The sequence below is a fragment of the Meles meles genome, chromosome 17 (assembly GCF_922984935.1).
Source record: "Meles meles chromosome 17, mMelMel3.1 paternal haplotype, whole genome shotgun sequence".
Classification (NCBI taxonomy): Eukaryota; Metazoa; Chordata; class Mammalia; order Carnivora; family Mustelidae; genus Meles; species Meles meles.
Window position 1 is genome coordinate 3,034,494 of NC_060082.1, and position 20,985 is coordinate 3,055,478.

Here is a 20,985-nt window from a genome sequence, read left to right on the forward strand (position 1 = left end):
ACTTTCTCCTCCTGGACGGTACCACCCAGGATGAACAAAGGCAGGAGGCCAGGGCTCCCCTTCCCGGCGGGCTGAGGGCTGCGACAGCTGGCCTGGCCCCACGGTGTGGCCCGGGCCGGGGCTCCAGGCTCCGAGAAGCCTCTCGCAGTGCCCAGCTCCGGATTTTGTAGGTGGGGAGAGTCCCGCATCGCATCCCGCCCCAGCGCTCAGTCATCCACCGAGAATTCCCAATTTCGGGAACCTAGGGGTTAGATTCTGGGTGTGGGATTAACAAGAAAAAAAAAAAAAAAAAAAACAGGGATTTTGTGCTTTTTGACTCCAAGACCCACCACCTGCCCACCCTGCCCGCTCCCCGACACCCCCCCCCCGCAGACACACAGGGGCGCCCTCACGCTGCCTCCCCATCCCAGCCATGCCCCGGCCCCGGGGCAGGTCCTCGCCCCGCCGCCCCCACAACCCGCCGCCCCCTCGGCAGCGCGGGCCCCAGGCTGCGTGTGACGGGCGGGGCGCGTGGCCGCTCCTTGGTCCCCCCGGGTCCCGCGCCGCGGGCATCTCAGTCCGGCGAGGGGTGTGCGTGCGCGCCGGGGGCCCGAGGGCCGAGGGAGGGCTGGGGGAGGAGACGTCAGGAGGGGCGGGGAGGGAGGGGAGGGGAGGGGAGGGCCCGGAGGAGCGGAGAGCGGAAGAGCCCCGGAGAGCGCGAGCTGGGCGAGCGGCCGCACCGGGCGGGAGAGGGCCGGGCCGGGGCGAGGGCGGGACCGCGGAGGCCGGGGCGGCCGGGAGGGCGGGGGCCGCGGCTGGGGGCCGAGAGCGCAGGAGAGCGCAGGGCAGGGAAGTGAGTTTGTGCGCGCGGGGGTGCGCGCGTGCGAGTGTGTGTGCGCGTGAGCACGCGCGTGTGCAGGGCCGGGGGCGGGCTCCGGCCCCGCTCCCTCCTCCCGCCCGCGCCCCGCGCTCCGTCGCCAACTCGGGGCCCCGGCGCGGCGGGCGGCGGGCAGCATGCTGAGCCTCCTCGTCTGGATCCTCACTCTCTCCGACACTTTCTCCCAAGGTAAGCCCGGCCGCCAGCCCTCGCCGCCCCTCCGGGCAGGCAGCCCGCACCCCGGGCGCGGGCCCGACTTTCCCGCGGATGCGCCCAAGTTGTCCCCGGCCGCGAGCGCGGGGGTCGGGCCGTCGCGGGACCCGAACGCGCCCACGGCGCCCCCCGGAGCCTCGGGCAGCCTCCCCGCTGCTGCCCTGCCAGGCCTGGAGTCCGCACGCCCGGGTCCTGCGGGAGGGGGACGCGAGGGTGGTGAGGGCTGGGAGGAGGGATTTCAGGTTCGGGGTGGGAGGTGCGCGGAAAGCTGGGGACCCGGTCCCAAAGATCCCGCGGAGGGAATCCCAGCTCCAGCCCGGCCCCTGCTAGGGGCGGGGGGCGCTCCCTCCCGCCTGGGCCGCCCCCACTGGAAACGGGGAGGGCCGCCTGGGGGCCTCTGGCGGGACCGCTGCTCGCGGAGGCGACGGCTGGGGAGTGGACTTCCATGGGCAGCTTCGGGCTAGCTGGATATTCAGGGGGGCCCTTGGAGGGGGTTTCACATCCCGCTTGGGGGCGGGAAAGTGTGGATGTCGGGGCGTATTTGGAACTGGCAGGGGAGAAGCTGGGAAATGAGGGAGCGGTTGAAAGAGATGAGGACGTTAGTGTCTCCTGAGTCTGGGGGTTGGGGGTGGGGAGCTGGGGAGACCGAGGGCCCAGGCTTCAGCCAGCGCCGGGCTCTGTGGGTGTGCATTCTGGCCTCCTGGGTCTCACTCGAGGGAAGAGTTAATCCTGCCGAGCTAGCCGCCCCCTTCCAAAAATGGAGCTGAGACACAAACACCAAAACACAGTCATAGACACGGAGACAGACGACTCACCTACTGAGACAGATATACCCACAAGCATCCCCAAACGGAGACAGACACATACACACAAAGGCACTGACACCCCGAGGAACACAGACTCCTCCTCCGCGTCGGCTTGCACGTTCATGCACCCAAACACATCAAAACTCACCCAGACACAGGGCATGGATGCAGGCGGGCATTTACAAGGACGCCACACACACACACGCACACTGAAACCCTTCTAGGGAGACCAACCCTCCAGCAAACAAAGAAACTTGAACAGACGTTCATATAGGCAGACACCTATGGAGGTGGACAGAGTACATCATGGAGGAGGGGGTCCCCTTTTCTGTGCAGGGGAATCTGGTGGAGGGAAGTCTGCTTGGGTAGAACACCCTCAGACATTGGCCTGTTCTTAATTCCCTTCCCTTCCGGGGTTGGGGAGTGTGTGTGTGTGTTTAGGGGTGGGGTGTTGTGCTGGACCCCTCCTCTCCTTACCAGGCCCCTCCCCAGCTCTCAAGGCAAAGCCTGGTTGAGTTGGTGGGGGACTGGTCTTCATCTTTCTCTCCTGGAAAGGCACCCAAGCCCCTAACACAAGCTTAAGATCTGGGAAGGGTGGGCATCCCCTGTGAGTGGGTTGGGAGGCGGTGCTGGGGAAGGAGGCCTGGCCCTGGGGTTGGCAGGCCAAGCAGGAGCTTGGCAGAAAGTTGGGAAGAGGACGCGAGTTCTGACTTTGTTCCCCTGGCTGCGGGGGGGGGGGGGGGGGGGGGGGGCGGTGCTGGGTCATTATCAGCGTGTGTTGGGGGCAAGCTTAGGTCTGTCCCTTTCCTGGAGCCCTGGCATGTCAGCAATATGGAACAAAATGAGCTTCAAGGAACAAAAGCTGCAGTTAGCAAACAGGAGAGACATGCGGATTGAATCTGGAGCAGAAACGGTCAGAAGGAGAGGAGTGTGCTCTGTGCGGTCCTCCCTTTGGGAAGGGGGAGGGTCGGTCAGCCAAGCTTCCACCTCCCCGCCTCCCAAGGGGCTGAGAGCAAGACCAGAGACCCGATGGAGTGTGCAAAGTATTTGGGTGGGGGAGGGGTGCCAAAGGAAAGGAAGGGGGGAAAATGGAAGGGGAGGAAAGAGGAAGTCCCGGCCAAGGTTCCTGGGAGGGACTGGGGGAGCCGGCAGGGACAGAGGGAGCAGGGACCTAGGGAGGCTGGGAGAGTCACAGGGTGGGTGACCTCTCCTTGGCCTCCATCCTTAGAAAGAAAGAGTTTCAGGTCTCACTGGGGTAGTGGGAGAGGAAAAGGGGGAGGGGGTGTGGCGGGGGGGCGGGGAGCTGTTGGTGGGGAGAAGGGGAGAAGGTGGCAGAAGGCCATCAAATTGAGGGGGGCAGAGGGAAGGGGGAAAGAGAGACTCAGCCCAGGCAGAGAAATAAAAACCACGTTTTAAAGAATTTCAATGGGCTTCATCAATCTTCATTTTTCACTAAATAATTTTCTGTATCTTATCTAAATGAAAACCATTATCCTCCCCCCGTTTCCATCATGCGCCGGCTCCTCAGACTGATTGCGCCGAAAATTGAAATATTTATTCATTTTCTGGGAGATTTTCTCTCTCCCCAGTCTCTGGGAGGAGAAATTGAAAAAGAAAGATTATAGCTAATCACAGCAATGTGGGATGACAGGCTGGCTCAGGGCGGGAGCTGCCTCTGGGGGATGGAGCTGGGGGCAGGGGAAAATCTGTCCCTCCAGCCCCCAGAGGTCCCCAGCTACCCCTGCCCCGGCTTAGCAGGGGTGAGGAGCCAAAGGAAGAGTCAAGAACCTCCTAAATTCCCAGGATTCGGCTGCCTGAGTACAGCTCTGTCCTGGCTGAGAAGAGGAGTGCGGAAGGACCCGTGGTGGGGGCCCTGCTCTCCCCTCCCCCTTGCACAGGGGCTGCAGATGACCCTGCCCCCAACCCGTGCCTGTCCAGAGGCAGGCCTGGAGGCTGGGGAGACATGGCAGAGATCAGGATGCCAGGTCGCCCTCTGACCTTGACTGGGCTCCAGCTTCCCCTCAGAGCCGAAGGGAGCCAGAGCTCGCTGCTCCGTGGGCATTACTCTCAGACCCCAGAGGATCTCGGATCCCAAGGAGGAGGCCTGGAGGCCTTTGCTCCCACATTAGGCTGGTTACCAGGCTGCTGGCCTGGGGGTGTCTTGCTCTGCCTTGGGTTCTCCGGTGGGGTGGGGACCAGGAAGCCAGCACTGTCTGGCTCTCCCCCTTCACCTTGAGAGCCCAGAGCCCTGACCTCTGACAGAAGCACCTCTGGCCTCCGTACCCCTGGGGACCAGGTCTTCGTTTCTCCTCCACCCCCTCAGTCTCTGACGCTGGCGCTACGCGCTTGCTGAGTGCCCTTGACTCTGATCAGTGGATTGGTTTGATGCAAGCGCCCGAGTGTGGGAAAGGCCCCAGGCTAGTCCATCCCTGGTGACAGCCCCTCAGTCACTTGGTAGACACGTCATGTCAGCTTGAGTGAGGCAGGCGCCTTCTCTGGGCCTCACTCTGCTCGCCTGGACAGCGAGGGTAGAAATCGTACCTCCCGGGGTTGCCGTGGCGATGGAATGTGCTGTGTGCCGAGTGCGTGGACCGGTGTCCGGCACGAGACAGGGGCCCGGCCGTGCTTGCCCTCAGGACCTGGGCCTGCACGTGGAGGGCGGCAGACGGCTGTCTGCGTCTTCCTGCTGCTGCTCCGTCCTCGCGCTCCGGCCCCTCCGCTTCTCGTCCTGGCCTTCAGCGCCTCCTCGGGGACCTCTCCTGGAGAGCACAGGGTCTTGGCAGACCCAGGAGGGAAAGTGAGCAGCCCCTGTGGGCTGGAGAGCTCAGGAGCTCTGGGGCTGGGAGGAAAGCAGTGCAAGAGGCTGGCATTCCAGGGAGAAGGATCCGGGGCTCTTGCGGGCAGTGAGGGGGGGACACTGGCCTGAGGTGGTGGCTGCCTTCCCGAGGCTGGAAACAACACAGATCATTTACGGAGCCCTAGTGCTAACTACTTCTTACCGCATTAGCTAGTTTAACCTGTGCGACAGGCCCTGAGATCAGCTCTGTAATTGTCCCCTTTCATGGATGAGGAATTGAGTTTTAGACAGGTTCAGTATCTCGCTGGTGGTTGTGGAAACCAACGGACCTCAAAGGCTGCACATACGCACACCCTCCCCTTACCCCGCGCCCCTCCCCCTCCCGCCCTGTCCAGGGACCCCACATGCCCCCAGGGACTGAGGCCTGACTGGGACAGATCTTTCCTGGTCCAGCGTGGGATGGGAACTAGGGAGAAAAGGGAGTGAGCAGCATCCCGTAAAGGTAAACTCATTCACATTTTCAAAATAATCCTTTATTCCACAATTCTGTCTTTCTACATTTTTTTTTTCTTAGCATTGGATGGTTTTTCTTGGATGGTGTGAAGGCGCTCCTAAGTGGCTTTTCTTTAAAGGGCTGTATTTGGGAAATAGAAACGGTTGCAACCTTGTGTTTGTGTCTAATATTGAGCACGGACTCACGGGTCCCTGAACCGCACATTTGGGAACTGCACGCAAGGCTGACTTTTGCAGTGGCCAGAGCAGACAGAGGCAGGACTTGAGCACTGGGCGATGGGTCACTTCCAAGCCAGGCCCTTCCTGGCAGACAGGGAGGCTGGGGGCTCGGGCAGCCTGTTCTAGAGACGCTCTGCCTAGCCACGCGTGGGCGAGAAGTGCTCGTGGGAGGTGGATTCCACACCCAAACCTCAGATTACTTTATATTGAATTCCTACTGTGTGCTTCCTGCATTCCTACTGTGTGCTTTTCATATCATCTCCTATCCCTTTTAATGGCCTTGTGAAGTAAATCCTTCCTCCTCATTTTATGGATAAGGAACCCAAGGCTGAGTTTAATTGACTTGTTCAAGGCCGTACCTGGGCTGTTAGATCCCAGATTAAAACTTGCTTTGTGTGGCCGCACAGCCTACCCTCTGCCAGGCACCCCCAGGATGGGCACGTGCACGGGTGTCCGGCCTCCGGAGGAGCTGAGGCAGCCTTGGAGGGGAGAAGTGGCCTCCCTGTCCTCCCCACAGTGGCGGGCAGGCTGCTTCTGCTGCCCGGGCTGCGTCCCTCTCCCTGCCCCGCTTGTTTTGCTCAGAGCGGGTGGGAGCTTCCTGCCCCGTCTATGAGCAGAAGGAGGTTTGCGACGCGTCAACCCCTTTTCTTCCCACCCCACAGAGTCTCTGTCTGTACATTTGTGTGGGGCCTCGCGGTTTCAGCCTTCTGACCTGTACCACCGCATCTAACAGAGGCAGACGACCCGCCTGTGGTACCGGCAGGGTAGTGACCGTTTCTTCATTGAGGAGATGAGCAAACAGACCGTAAGCGCTGAAATGACTTGTGAAGGGTAGCGGCAGGGCTGGAGGAAGGGACTGAGGGCCAATTCCTTAATCTCTAATTTCTGGGGGGTCTTTGGTGCCAGGGTGGGGTCTCCATCTCCATGGATCGGGAGCTGAGAGAGCCGTGCCCCTTCCTGACCTCCCAGCCCCTGCATGGTTTCTTCCCGTCCCTCCAGCAGGTCTGACCCAGCAGGCTGTTGGAGGCGGCTCTGGTCTGGAAAGGCCCCGGGGGCGTGGGACTGGGTGGTCTGCAGGGGAGGAAAAAGACCCAGCCACGTCTTTGGTCCTGAAACGTGAGGCCAGGGCAAGGCAGGAAAGAAAACGGGCTCACTTCAAGTGAGGGACACGGTCGTTGGTGTGTGTGGAGGACCCACTGGGTGTTTTGTGTGTATTAGTAACTAACTTGATATGGACAGCCGTCTGGGACAGGCAGGAGTTCCTGTCCTCGTCGCATGGTTGGAAGGCCCGGAGAAGAGAAGCAGCTTGTCAGCGAGGAAGCAGCCAGTCTGAGCCAGAGGCAGGGCTGGGACACAGTTGGGGTGGGGGCTGGAGAGGACTCCCCAGAGAAAGCCCCCTGGGCCAGCACCTCACCTCTTCTGCCGCAGGCCCCGCACTCCAAGTGTGCGTCGGTCCACATGTGTGCATGCTGTCCCCACCAACACACACACACTCACCTCGCCTGCCCGCGTGTGCGTTGTCACGGACCCACGTCTCCCCCGGCAAGTCCGTTCAGCAGAGCTCAGGTGGCCGTGCTGCCGCGTGTCTGGGTGGCTGGCCACTTGCAGCCAGGGCGCCGTCCTGACTGTTCAGAGGCACTGCTGCCTGTCTCGTCCCGCGTTGGCCTGTGAGAGACGCACACAGGGCCGGCAAGGTGAAGGGAGTCAGAACCCGGTGGCTCCCCTTCTGTGGCTCGGGGCGCTCCCTCCTGCAGCTCCAGCCCTTACACCTGCCTGCCCGGCTCACAAGCCCTGCACCCCGATTCGGTCCCCGGCACACCCAGGAGGAAGGCTGCTCAGGCTCGGAAACATCAGGGACATCACATTTTGTTTCTTCTCCCATCCTGCTCTCTCTCCCTCCATCCGCTCCTGGAGCTCCCAGTCCCTCCCTCCACGTTTAATTTCTCCAGCAACTTTTATTAACCTCTGTAGTCTCTGGGGGCTGATGCCTCATTCCTCTCTGCCCTTCCTGAGCCCATTTAACAAAATTGGGATCCTATTGAAATAAATGGGCCTTGAAGCCAACCACCCTCCTCAGAATGAAGGGTCTTAAATCCAGGGGTGGAAATCTCTAGCACTCCCTAGAAAATTCCCCTACCTAGTGCTGGGCTTCATGGGGGTGGGGGTTCTCCCCGAAGGCAGCACAGCCTGGATTTTGAGACAGAGAAGGGACAGCAGAAGTTCACGTCAGGTGTTCTGTGCCTGCAGGGCTGGTTCCCCCAACCCCCCGCTCCCCCCAGGCCAAGGGAGGCATGTAGATCCTTCTGGACCAGGCTGTGGGATGCTGTTCTCTGCCCCCATCTCCTCCTGAAGCCGTGTGAGGAGTGAGCGCACGTCCTGGAAGGCATGTGGGATGAGCGGGCACTCTGGCCCTGCGTCCTGTGCCTCCTGCCGGCCAGACATCTCTGTTGCAGACCAGCAGAACCCTCTCCCTGCCCTGCGGGGTCTCCCTCAGGATTTAAGTGTCAGTCACTTAGCTTCAGGAGGCCTCCTTCCTCTGGGAAGACGGAAAATGGGGAGAATTAACTTTTTTTTTCCCCAAATCGGCCAATGTGTATTACTATATCCCACACATCCTGATAGGTGTTGTGCAAAGATGTTTTTAAAAATGGGGGCGCCTGGGTGGCTCAGTGGGTTAAAGCCTCTGCCTTCGGCTCAGGTCATGATCCCGGGGTCCTGGGATCGAGCCCCGCGTCGGGCTCTCTGCTCCGTGGGGAGGCTGCTTCCTCCTCTCTCTCTGCCTGCCTCTCTGCCTAGTTGTGATTTTTCTCTGTCAAATAAATAAAATATTAAAAAAAAATAAAAAAAAATGATCTGCCACTGGGGGTCTGTCCCCTCCGAGAAGCTAAGATGTGCACGCGGCGGGATTCCCGGTATCGCTGGGCAGGGCGCGGCCGTGCGGGACGAGGCGTTCGGCGCAGAGCTGGAGCGACCCGCCAGGGGACTTGGCATGGGCCGAAGAGGCCAGGAAGGGCTTCGGGGAGGAAGTGGGTCGGAGGACAGACAGGACGTGCGTGTGGCAGGAGGAGGGAGAGTGTTGCCGGACCCGCAGAACTTCCGGAGCCAAGGTGTGGCTGCCGAACACGGGGCTCCATGGAGCCCGGCTGCAGGGGGGATTGTGTGGGGGGAAACGGGAGAGGGGACTCAGAGCAGACGGGACCAGACCTGGAAGGGCTTGAGAAGCCAGCCCAGCGACCGTCCTGTCGGAAGTGTGGCCGCAGGCCTTCTGTTGTTTCAGTCTGATCCCTACTTGACTCCTCGCCAAACTGTCCTCTTCTCTCACCCTCTTCGCCGGCAGGGGCGGCCGTCGAGGTTTGCAGCCCTTCAGTTAAACAAAGGTGAAGTAGACAGATAGTTAGGGTTTGACGGAGCGAAAAACCCGAGAGAAACACCAGTTCTCCCTGGGAAGTCTCAGACTTGTGCGCTGGGTTGGGGATCCCCTGAGATGATGAACAGAGTCCTCAGGTTTAGCACAAAGGTGTGTGGGGGCTGAGCTCCGTGCAGGGATCCCAGAGCAGGGCGGTGTCAGGGGCCTGAACCTAGGCCCCTCGTGCCTGTTCCCCGGGAGCCTGGGTGGGGGGCTTCCCAGAGTTTGGGGGACCCTCTGATCGCATCTGAGGGCCAGTCTGGACTTAACCCCTGTGGGGGGACTTCAGGGCTGTGCTGGCTGGCCATCCATATGTGTGTGTGTGTGGGCGGTGGGGGGGGGACTCGAAAGCTCCCTTTCTCCAGTGAAAACCTTTGAAGAAGGCTCCTGCCAGTGGGGTGGGAGCCGGTGTCCCCCTGAGCAGGTGTCCTTGTTTGAAGGGCGGGCTGGGTCTGGCTCTCTGCTAGGCACCGGGGATGGGAAGGTCAGGGAAGTGTGGTGGCCGTCCCTGGGCGCACACTCTCGGCCCCTGGACAAACACAGTGACAATCCTATAGGATCAAGGTTGTGAGGTTGGAATGTGAAAAGTGCTGAGGTCTAGCAGTGGCCGCCTGGGAGGCTGGGAGCCCGGCGGGGGGAGGGGACGTCCCCAGATGTGCGGCTCAGGGGCTGCGGGCGGCCGGAGCCCTGGGAATGCAGTGCTGTGCTGGTGAAGACAGTCGGCTCTGGACAATCCCCGATTGTGCCCCCTGCTCCGGACGGAAGGAGCCCAGGAATCTGAAGGAGTGAGCGGAGGTCCCTCCCAAGGATTATGATTTCCAGGAACAAAGGCTGTTTCTCTAAAGCCCACTTGCCCCAAATCTCCTCACCCCTGCGTCCAGCAGCCTCTTCCCCACCCCCCACCCCCACCCCGCACCCGGTGGTGCTCATCTCTGAATTAACTTCATCCTGTCATCAGCAGAGTTTCCTCCCTCCTTCCCCAGTTCTCCGAGGAACAGCCTGGGGCCCTGCTCGCTCCATTACCCAGCATTGTGGAGCCAGGAGGAGCTTTGAACAGCTTCTTCCCTGTCTAACCGGGAGGTTATTACGAGGAAAGGAGCTGAGATGGGCAGATGGGGGCAGAGAGGGGGAACTCAGAGGGGACGAAGGCATTTTCAGAGGAGCAGAAACCCAGGGGTGGGCAGGCTGGTGGGCAGAGACCCTGAGAGAAGTCAAGGTTTCGCCATGTTGGTGCCCTCATTCTCCAGAAGGACTTTCATCAGGACTCCTGGGTTTTAATCCCAAGCCCCAAGCCATTGGCCTGCTGCTCTGTGCCTGCGACCCAGCCTCCCAGGAATCTGCCAGCTGCCCCCCCCCCCCCGCCTGCTCTCCCGGCACACGCATGTGGCCTGGGCTGCTGCCCCTGCTGCTGTCAGCTGCTCTGGGCCACGCGGATCCTGCCCTCGTGTGCCTATCGCCCCGCACACATCTGGGAGGTCGCCTCTCGCCAGGCAGTGGGTGAAGTGGGAATGCAAACTCATTTTAATGTCAGTTTGAGCCAAATATAATTAGAAAGGAAAATCTGACTTTGCAAAAAAAAAAAAAAACAAAACAGCGAATGCATTGCAAAGCCAAGTTGAAATGACTTCAGGATTATCCGCACCACTGCTGCTCTCCATTTATGCAGAAAGTGGAGCGCGGGGGCCGCAGCGCCTGTACCTACGGGATTTAGTGTGTGCGCGTAGCCTTGGGCTCGCTCCAGGGCCGGGTCACGGAGACTGGGCCCTTGCCACACAACCCTGGAATTGGGTGACCCCTGGAGGGCGCTGGGGCTTCCTTACCAGCAGGTCTGTGGGACCAAACCGCCTGGCGGGAGCCTCCGTTTTCTGGTCCGTGAAATGGGGGCGGTAGTAGCTACCTAAGCGGGAGGGAAGCATCTCAAGGATCCGAATCCAGAGCAGAGTAGATAGTCCAGAAATCACGGCCTCTATTAATACGGCCCAGTGCCTGCTTCTCGCAGCTTCCAGTCTGCCGGATGTGCCGGTGAGCAAGGAAGTCCTAGTCCGAAGGCAGACAGGCGTCTGGGTTCGCTGCCAAGGGAGGTGAACAGCGTTGCCGGTCATTCCTGAGGCTGTGGTCTCCAGGGCACAGTGTGGAGGGAGCTCTGAGGCGGCCGCGGAGCCTAGCGGAGAACACCCTGGTCCGGGTCCGTGACCTCCGTTTCCGCATCCGCGGAGTGGAGCCGTCCCCCTTGTAGGCCTGGAAAAGCACCCTCAGCCCAGGGCGCAGGAAGTGTGACCGCCTTAACCCCGTCTCTCTAGACGCTTTCGACTCAGGGCGCCGCAGCCACGCTTCTCAGACTCCGCGTGCTTCCGCGACACCCGGGGGTCTGGGTGAAGTGTGGATTCTGAGCGAGAAGGTCTGAGGCAGGTGAGATGCTGCCTTGGCACCGGGCTCCCGGCTGCCGCTGGTGCTGCCGGGCCCAGGACCACACTCAAGCGTGTTAGAGCGTCCTTCCCCTGGGGAGACAGGCCTTCCACGTGCTAGCGACAGGCCCCAGAAAATAGAACCCTCGTGACCGAAGTCACTTGTCGGCTTGCTCAGTTGTATAACGGAGCCTGGGCGGGTCCCTGATCCTGGAGCTCCCTCACCGTGTTTATCACGGGGCAGGAGAGGGGCAGTGCCTGCCGGTGCCCCCTGCGTCGTGGAGACTGACCTGCCTGGGCCCCGTTCTGCACTTTGCCAGGTCCGAGCCCTCCCACCCCACTGCCCGGTCTTCACCAGCACGGCAGCTGCCAGGTGCAGAACTGAAAAGCAACCAGCCAGGGACGCCTGGGGGGCTCAGTGGGTTAAGCCTCTGCCTTCGGCTCAGGTCATGATCTCAGGGTCCTGGGATCAAGCTCCGCATCGGGCTCTCTGCTCAGCAGGGAGCCTGCTTCCTCCTCTCTCTCTCTGCCTGCCTCTGCCTACTTGTGATCTCTGTCTGTCAAATAAATAAATTCTTTAAAAAAAAAGAAAAGAAAAGCAACCAGCCAGGGCTTTGGTGGGGACCCCTCCCTGCTTGAGCCAGTTGGTCATTGTTTGTTAGTTTATGAAAAAGTCTATTATCCAGCTCTAGGTTGGTGGAGTTTTGGGGAAGACAGTTTGACAGAGATCTAACAGGGACCTTGACCCTATTGGCTTTGGCTTGAATATTGGGTTGTGAGCAAATGGTGTGATTTGGGAAGCAAGACGGGTCATGGGCTCCCCTGGGGGCCTGGTCTGGGGGGCAGTGAGGACCGTCTCTGGGCAGGTCAGCTTCTCAGGAGACCCAGTGGTTGTTGGGCCAACACGGAGAGCTGGGACGCTCTTGGCCGCGTGTCTGGATGCATGTGCAGGGCTCTGGCTGTGTGCAGAAGGGTCCGCAGGCTGGAGAAGGGGGGGACGTTGCCCTCAGAGTTCGCTGAGGACTTGGGTGACGCTCAGACCTTCTTTCTGGGGAACCCCAGCCAGCAGGGGAAGCAGGGATTCCCACCGTTTTTTGTTCATCCTCCGCTCTCCCCCGGAGGACGCCACACACTGAGGGCACGGGGACACCGCAAACCACCCACATGAATCGGGGGTTTTCGGGGTAAATGGAGGAGGTGGGGCTACCCTTCTGGAGTGAGGACCGGGAATGAAAATGGGGGGGTGAAGAACCTGCACATCCTGGGACTCTCGAGATGCTGCTCTTCAGGCCAACTTGACTTCACCCGGACCTCGGGGTCCTTTTGGGAGGAGACGGGAAATCCGCTCTGCTCACTACTCTCATGGCAAGGAAGCCCCACGAGTGGGAAGTCCCTCCTCGCGTCTGACCTGAACCTCCTGCTCCCGCACAAAAGCCTGTCTCATTAGGGGCTGCCCCTGAGTCAACGTCCAGGGCTCTCCGTGTGGGGGTCAGTTACGTCTTCCCCAGGACGTTCATCTTCTCACTCAGAGTCGGACTTCCTGGCAGAGAGAGAAGCCAGCCCAGGGAGGCCATCGGCGAGACCGCCTCTAAGGCCCCACACGAGTCAGAGCAGGTTGTCTCTTTAGGGCTCAGACTGGCTTTCCAGCAAAGCACCAAGTCTGGTCTCCCAGTGACCCCAGTCAGGGCCAGAGCCCCCGTGCCCTGACCTGTCCGGGGTCCCCCTCCCAGAAGCTCAGGGCAGCGGGGGGCTGGAGGGCTCTGGCGTCCTTCCCAGAGGCTCTGCCTTCGGCCTGGGGGCCCCTCCCTCCCCCTGCACGGGGGCTAGGCTGAGCATGGCCCGGACGGCGGCTGGGCATGGTTGTGCGGGGGCGGTGGAGGAGATGGTAAAGGGAGGCCGGCCCCCCCAGGCAGTACCTGTTCTAGCTTCAGAGCACGGATACTTTCCTCTCGGCATCACACGGGGTGTCCCCAGCCCGGCCTTGCCTGTGTGGACCCTGAGGGACCTCCGTGCGGGCAGAGAAGGAAGGATCTCAGACCAGCAGGGGTTTGAACCCCGTCGTGCCGTGCACAGAAAGAGATGGGGTGCTGGAGGGCCCGTGAGGGAGGCTCCCTGGGAGGGCAGCAGGAGGGGACGGGAGACGGGACCCTGTGAGCAGGAAGGCGGGGAGATGGGCCCGTGGGCGGCAGCGGGGCTGGTGGGGCTCGGAGCTGTGGGGCCGCCTTGTCGGGTGTGAACCCTGAGGTGTTCGCACCCGTGGCCGACAGGCTCCCACAGCACAGGCGCTGGCGCCCCGGGGGCGGTGGGGGTCACAGTAGGTCCGTGCCCTGCACGATGGGCGGCACGTGTGTGCCCCCGCTGGGAGGAGCCACCTGGGGCCGGGAGCCGGGCTGTCAGGACGTGGTGCTGGGGGTGGCCGCCCTCTTCCACGCTAGCCGTCCTGGAAGGCCTGCCCGCGGCCTGGCACCGGACCCTGTGCGCGCCGGCCCGTGGCAGCCGGTCCCGGCCCTCCCGGGCCCCAGACGGTGCTCCCGGCCCCGTCCTCCCGCGGTCCTTCCTGTCTGCAGGTCCGTCACTCGGCAGGAGTGAAGTGTGCCCTGCTCCCGAAGCATTTGGTGCTTGATAATTTGTGGATTATAGCTAACTCTCGATAAAGATTCCCCTAATTGCTGGGCTCACCTCAGGTTCTAGCATCAAAGCCAAGCCGCGAGGCCCCCTCTCGCCCTCCTTTCCTTTTTATTGTCTCTTAATTAATCCCTCTGGCTTTCACACTTAGCAGACAGTGACAGTCTCCTGGGCTCGCAGCTCATTTTCCTAACCTCCTGCTCCAAGCCGCGGCACAGGGGTGGGGGGAAGGGGAGAGAGATGCTGGGGAAGGGGGGCAGCGGGGGGGGGATGGGCTCTGGGGCAGCCTCGGGCACCACCTGGAGCCGTGGGAGCCGGGCCCTGGGCCTCGAGGAGGTGCCGGCCCGGTGGGGAGGCCGCGTGCTCCCTGGGGAAGGCCCGCCTTCTCCCCCGCGCCTGCCTCCCCGAGCTGCGTGCGTGGCTGGGGCCCGCAGCCCGCCCGGGAGCAGACAGACAGGCCGGCTGCCGGGCGGAAAGCTAGGTGAGGAGCAGGACGTGGTCACAAGTGCGGTCGCTCCAGCCTGTGCTGGGACGAGGGGCCGGCGGGCTGGGAACCTGTTACCGTGATGGGCGAGAGCCAGCCAGGGCCACCAGCCAGGCGGGACCCGGGGCTTGGTCCCAGACGTTTATGTTTCAAGGAGCATAGGACACGCACCGGGGGCTTAGCTCCGTCCCATGGGAGTGACCAGACAAGGATGAGCACAAGGCCCAAACTGTTCACACCTGCCGGGTGCCCTTCCTCCGCAGCTGGACAGTGGGGGCTGAGGGAGGCCTCCCGGCCTTGGTCCTGGCATCACCGCAGGCCTCCGCCTTTCCCTGGGCTCCGCCCCAGCGAGAGGCAGAGAGGAGCCATGTCTGGAGGTGGGTTTGTGGGGCTCAGACACCGAGGCGTCGACCCCAAGGGCGGCACACGGGGCTGGGCTCCCGCACATAGGGCGTCTGGCTGGGACCCCTGCTGGCCCCGCGGGCAGTGATGAGACAGGCAGGCATCCCTTTGCCCTCTCCACGCTGAATTCCTGACCCGGGCACAATGTGCTTGGTCTTCAGAGTGAAATAAGTTGGATCCTTCTCCCTTTTGTGTGTGTGTGTGATTAACTGGGTGTGAGACCTTGGGGTTGTCATGTTAACTGTCCGAGCCACGGCCGCTTCTTTGGGGAGTGGGGACATTGAGGAGCTCGCAGGCAGTCTAATCGAGATGGCGTCGCTGGCATAGGGCAGGGGCTCGGAAGCGCGGGCCTTTCTGTCACCGTAGCTCGGGAGAGCTCCTAGCCTGTGCCCAGGGAAGCTGCAGGAGACACGTGTCTTGTTTAGGAAGCTGGAGAGAGGGGAGGGTCCTTGCCTTCACCTGCTGCCCTCAGCTCCTTCTGGGGCGTGCACGAAGACTGACAGCCCAGGCCACTCTGGCCCCGGACGGGTGTTCTGTCTACATGTCAACCATGTGTTGGGGCTGGGGCTGCTTCACCTTGGGGTGCAGCCCCAGGCAGGGCTGTTCCTCCCTTTGGGGACCTCTGGGCCTCCGACAGCCCGCGGCCCACAGCAGAGCCCGTGGGCTCCAGGGTTACGAGGGGCGCGTCTCCCGGGGCTCCAACTTCCGACCCGGCCTCGGGCTTCCGGGGCACTACGATGGGAACATCTGTATCAGGGAGGAAAGAGCACTGGCTTCCGAGTCCAGCTGTGGATGTTAGCCCTGTTTGTGACCTAGTGACCGGGGCCTGTTTTCTGATCGTAAAATGAGAAGGTTGATCTCCAAGATTCTTTCTGGCTTCATGGTTTTCCAAGTCCTGGCCGACCTTTGGGAGTTTACAGTCAGAGCTGCTTCTTCTCGAGGGAGGCAGGCGCAGGGTCTCCGTTCTGGTTGGCAGAGGAGCGGGGTTCAGAGGGCCAGAGCTGGGGTACCCCGGGATGGCGGGGTGTAGCATGTATTTCCCACACTGTGGGATGCGGTTTGGACTTGGGGCAAGAAAATAGGTGTGACCCCCCCACGCCCATGCACAGTGTCCACTGTCCTGGGGATGGTCCAGCTGCTCTGGGAGGGTGAGGGGCCCCTGGCCCGGGGCTGGGCTTCTCCGGGGCTCCTGGGCCCATGGAAGAGTTAGTTCCTCCCTGAAGAAACATGCTCGGGCTTCGCCCTCAACTTGGGCTTGGGTCTATGAAAAGATTTTGCAGAGTCTTGTGGGAACATAAACATTTGACAGATTTCTTTCCCTGAAAGCTATTTCTTCTCTTTTCTTTTTCTGGGAACTTTCGCCAGTAAGATCAAGGCCTCTCCGCCCTTCCCTCCTCCCTCCCTTCTGCCCGACACAACCCGCCCCCCCCCGCCCCCCCCCGCCCCCCCCCCCCAGTGAAAACAGACTGGTCTGGTGGGCACTGGGAACCCTCCCTGCAAACTGGGCCAGAGGAAAGAATTGAGGCAAACAGCTCTCCCAGGAGGAGAAATTGCAAGGAGGGAGGGAGAGAGAGGGAAAATAAGCAAATAGCATCAGCGGTGAAAAGTGAATTCCAGACATTTAAAATTCTTTTGGTTTTAATCATCTCAGAGCCCTACCGGAGCTGGGCTGTGGGGGAAGGGAGAAATGAAAACCAGGACCCGGACTGGGAGCCAGAGCACAGGCCTGCAGCACCCCCCGGCCTGGCCTTCTCTCTTCCCGAGTCCCGGCCCCCAGCCCGCACCCGACGCCCCCACATTCCAGGCTTCGCTGCGCCGACTCCTCCGGGCCCTTCCTGACTTACCTCCCCTTTATCTCATTTCACAGACTCCACTTAAAGCACTGGCCTTTCAGTGTTCCACCAGATTGCAAGTTCCCCAAGGCCCTGGATTATGTTTTGTTAAAAACAAAACAAAAATAACAAATAACAAACCCCAACCTCTTTCATAAGTCGTGCCTGGGCCTCCTCTGTGGTGAGGGTCAGGGCCCCCAGAGGAGCTTCTGGGCCTGTTTTCCTCCTCAGGGAACTGATTTGAAGAGACGGGCTGAGCTGGAGAGTGGCTCCGGGGGCCTGGGGAGGCTTAGAGCGCCCCGTGCTGGCCCCGTGCTCCGCTCCGTGCTGGGGTGCAGGAGCCCTGGGCCACGTCAGGGTCTGCCCCGTGAGAGGCCTGGGTGGTGGGTCTTGCTTGCTCCTTCCTCCACGGGGGGGCTGGTTGTCAGGAGCGGCAGCAGGGGAAGGCCCTGGACCCTGGGGTGTTGGAGGGGGTGCCAAGTTCTTCCCTTTCCCCGGCGGGGGAGACCGGGTGGGTCCTAAGGGCAGGGGGGTGTGGGGCCCAAGTGAGCCTGGGAGAAGGAGGAGGAGGCTGCATCGAAGGACCTTCTCTGAGCCCTGCCCTGGCCTCCTCCTCGTCGGGGTCTCTCCGGTGCACAGCCTCTCTTCTTTCTGAGCACCCCCAGCCCAGGCCCCCAATTCTGACTTCTCTATTTTTTCTTTTATTTTAAGCAAGCTCCACGCCCGTTGTAGGGCTTGAACTCCTGACCCCAGAGGTCAAGGGTTGCACACTCCCCAGACCCGCTGGCCCTCCAGGCGCCCGAGCTCTCTAGTTCTTAATGCGTGTGGAGGCAGCTCTTTCTAGGCTCCTGACCACCAGCTGTTTCTCCCTCCATCCCTCCAGTTTTGACCCTTGGGTGTTGGGACATTTTTCCCATATGGATCCCCACCCCCTGTCCCCAGTGAGATGGCAAACAGTGAGAGCTCGAGGGTACGTCGGAGCTGATCTCAGACGGGGGCCGGGTGTCCTGGGTTTCCAGAGTCACTCTTCGTGGGCCTGTCCTGTGGCTTTTCGGGGTTTATTTGACTGTAAGACAGGGAGCAGGCGTGATGGTGTCTGAGACCCCCCGTGAGCTCCTCAGCATCTGGGGTTCAGACAGCCCGGTCCGAGCCCAGGACCTGCTGCCTCCCACCAGCTCGACCCTGTCGGGTCACGGCATCTGCCTTGTGGGGAGGGGGTGGGACCGATCACATCCTGGCCCGTGTGGACGCTTGGCAAGGTATCTGGGACGCGTTCAGCCCGCGGTGTTTGTGAGCTCTTACTGTTCAGTCGAATCCTAACATTCTGGGTCTATAGTCAGGAGACCTGCATTCAGATTCCAGCATCCTGTCCTTCCTGACTTTCCGTGTGACTCGCACAAGTCCGTTTCCCCAATGGTAGCCCAGAGCTCATAAAGCCTGTCAGCCCCTCTTGCTTGGAGTTGTGAGTATAAGTTATTGCAAAGTCCTTGGGGACCAGGCCCTCCTCTGTCTTGGAGAGATGTCTCAGAGATGGTTAGGTGTCTCCCTGAGCCAAGGCCATCCTGTCTCTCCAGGACTTGGGCTGGGGAAGGGGCAGCAGGGGATGGAGAGTCACTCCAACAGCCACTAGCAGGGAGCGGAAGGAGCTCCTGGCTTGGAAACACCGTCTGCTGCTGTAGGATTGCTGCAAGGCCCGCCACGGCTCGGCCTGCGCGGCTTGGGTGGGCACGAGAGAGCCTGGGGCAGGGTCTCCACCGCCCTTGTGTCCCTGGCCCCTGGCCCCATAGCTGCGGAGATTTCTTGGGTTTGAAAACCGCTGATTTAATCCCACCCTGCCAGTTGGCAGTGAAACCCAGGGCTCCGGAGGGAAGGTGACCCGCTGCCCTGAGCAGACGCTGCAGCCGGATTCCTGATGCCCCCACCCAGCCCCCAACACACACCTCTCACTCCGCTTCCCCCTCGCTGCACAGACCAGGAGGTCCTTGTTGGGGAGCTGAGAGCAGGAGCCCACTGCTCATGGAGGCCGGAGAGGACTGGGGACACTGCTCGCCAGATGGGCCCTGTCCTCCAGCCTTGGCTTGCCTACCCCCCCTCGGGGACCTGCCCCTTCCATCTTGACAGCCTGGGTATTAGGGGCAGCCTGGAGCCCCAAGGTCTGGGGAGAGCCTGGAGAGGAGGCAGGTGGGAGGAGGAGATGGGAGAAGGGAGAAGACGGATGAGAAGGAAGCAGCTGGGTGGAGGGCTCCGGGCAGAGAGGAAGGTGAAGGGGAGGGCGGGGACCAGAGCGAAACCTCATCCATGCCAGAGAGAAAGGGGAGGGAGGAGGAGGGAGGGAAGAGAGAGAAACCTCAACTTTTATTTAAAATCAGAGAGCGGTTGTACGCCTGGAGTCGTTGCCATGGCAACCGCAAAGAAAAGGAGACAGAGGCCCTGGCGAAGCCGTGAAAACCCAACAGGGGTAAATGTTTAAAGCCAGGAACAAAAACCATTCAGAGATAATTAAGTAACAGGCTGCAGGTTCCAGACTCCTGCCCATTGTCAGGGGGATGGCCCAGACTCCAGCCCCGGCCGGGTTCTCCTCACTCGCCCAGGGGCTCGCCCCTCGGAGCGTCAGCCGGAGCTGCAGCCCTCGCCGGCCTTCTTCCCTCTGCTGGACGACGGCCCTTCGCACCAGTGCAGCCCCCGGGACAGTGGCTGGGCAGGCTTTGTCCCCCGCACTGTGAGGACAGGGCACTCAGCAAGAAGGACTGGTCAGAACCGTGGAAGGACTTCTGGGCCCCGAATGCCTCGATGGGTACCTGAGGTGTGGACGTTCTTCCCTGGGACGATCTCCAGCCTAAAGGGTGCAGAGGTCATGGGCAGGCTGACCTCGGAGCTGACCGCCGCCCTCCAGGTCTGAGATGCTCGGGGCCCCGGGTTCTGTCTCCAGGGTCTGGGTACCCGCTCACCGGGAGCTTTGCTGGGGCTCCTTTCCGGGCTGCCCCGCAGGGGCCCTCATTCAGGACACCATCTTCCTGAGCCTTCGGGCGGCCAGGAGCTAAGCTGGTGTTTGGGGGTCCAGTGAACTCTGTTGAAATTTCTTTTAAATGCCAAAGTACTTCTGTATTTTTAAGGGAGTTTTGCTCTGTTACCTCATCCTGACCCCGGATATCACAATAACTGGCTGGCCCTTGCCCCCCGCGCCCCTCCCACCGGGCAAGTCTCGAGTTCTGCCTTCCCTCCCTTCCGATGCGTCCCGAGAAGCGGTGACTCTCGAGCAGGCGGCCTTCTCTTCCTCGCCTCGAGGAGCAGCTCTGAACTGAGAACCCGAAGAGCCCTTTCTCCTCTGTGCCGCGACACCGCCCTCCCCGCCCCCGCTGCCACGACCCACATGCAGTCCACACCTCCAGGCACTGTAAATTTTATCCTCACACGGAGCCAGGCCCTGCGAGAGTGGCCAGCCGAGACTGACCAGATCTAGCCCTTCCAAGACGTGCTTTCCCTGAGCTGAGCCACCAGCCTACCTAGAATGTGCTGAGCCGCCCTCGAAGCCTGTGTTTGTGCGGGGGCTGTTGCTCGGGATGTGGTTCAGCACCTCCCGGTGTCCTCCCCTCCGGATCCGTGGAGAAAGTTCTGTGGCGCTACTTACCCTTAGCCATCGGTTGGTTCTTATTTTACTGCTACTGTAGCTGGTGTCACTGATTTTGAACGTGTCCTCTTTGCACTGGCTGCTCGGAAGCTCAAGGCTCGCCTCCCGGTGTGTCTCTGATGGGCATTCCTGAGCTCCCGGGGAGCATCCCGTATATGAACTTGACCACGATCTCTCTTTCCCTGCTTGCCCACTCACCCCACTCACGCCATGCCGACTTTCTTCTCACAACTTATGGTTTATGTCAGGGACTGAATGGCTATTATGTTGCCCCCAATCTTTTCTGGAACAAATAAGTCAATTGAGTTAAGACAAATAGAACAGAGAGCACGGTGCCCGGCAAATAGTGGGGGAGCAGCTACTAAAATGTGAGCAGAACACATAAATGGTTGGGAGTCTTCCTTTCGACGTGCTGTCAAGATGGCCCAGGACTGTGGGGAGCTGTTGGAGTCCCGGGTTAAATCTGTTTGCTCCTAGTGGATGCAGCGAGGGGCAGGCTTACCGTGGGTAACACCCAGCCACTGCTTTAAAAAACATTTTTTTTTTTTTAACATTGGGATGCTTGATGGTGATGATCATGATGGTAATAATCAGATTTGCCTCGCTCATTAGTGCTGACTCGGACTGCTACGTACGTGAGGTCTAATTCCCTGCTCGCACCAAGACTGACAACCGAAACGTTCTGGGTGGCGGAGGGAAGCAGGCTGCCTGGGATTAAGATTTTTCCATGGATAATCTCTAAAGTGAGAAACCGATGGGCTGGTAATTGAGAGCTGATAGCCTTTCTTGGGATCGGTTG

General features: G+C 60.9%; 1 protein-coding gene across 2 annotated transcripts in view; it reads left to right on the top strand.

Moving 5' to 3' along the window:
• Positions 1 to 748: 748 nt before the first annotated feature.
• Positions 749 to 20,985, top strand: part of KIRREL1 (kirre like nephrin family adhesion molecule 1) — an 85,733-nt gene continuing 65,496 nt past the window's right edge. For both annotated transcript variants that reach the window (XM_045983090.1, XM_045983091.1), the window contains exon 1: positions 749 to 1,045. In XM_045983090.1, coding sequence (XP_045839046.1) covers positions 994 to 1,045 — 52 coding nt within the window. In that variant the 5' untranslated portion in view covers positions 749 to 993. The remainder of the gene's footprint in view (positions 1,046 to 20,985) is intronic.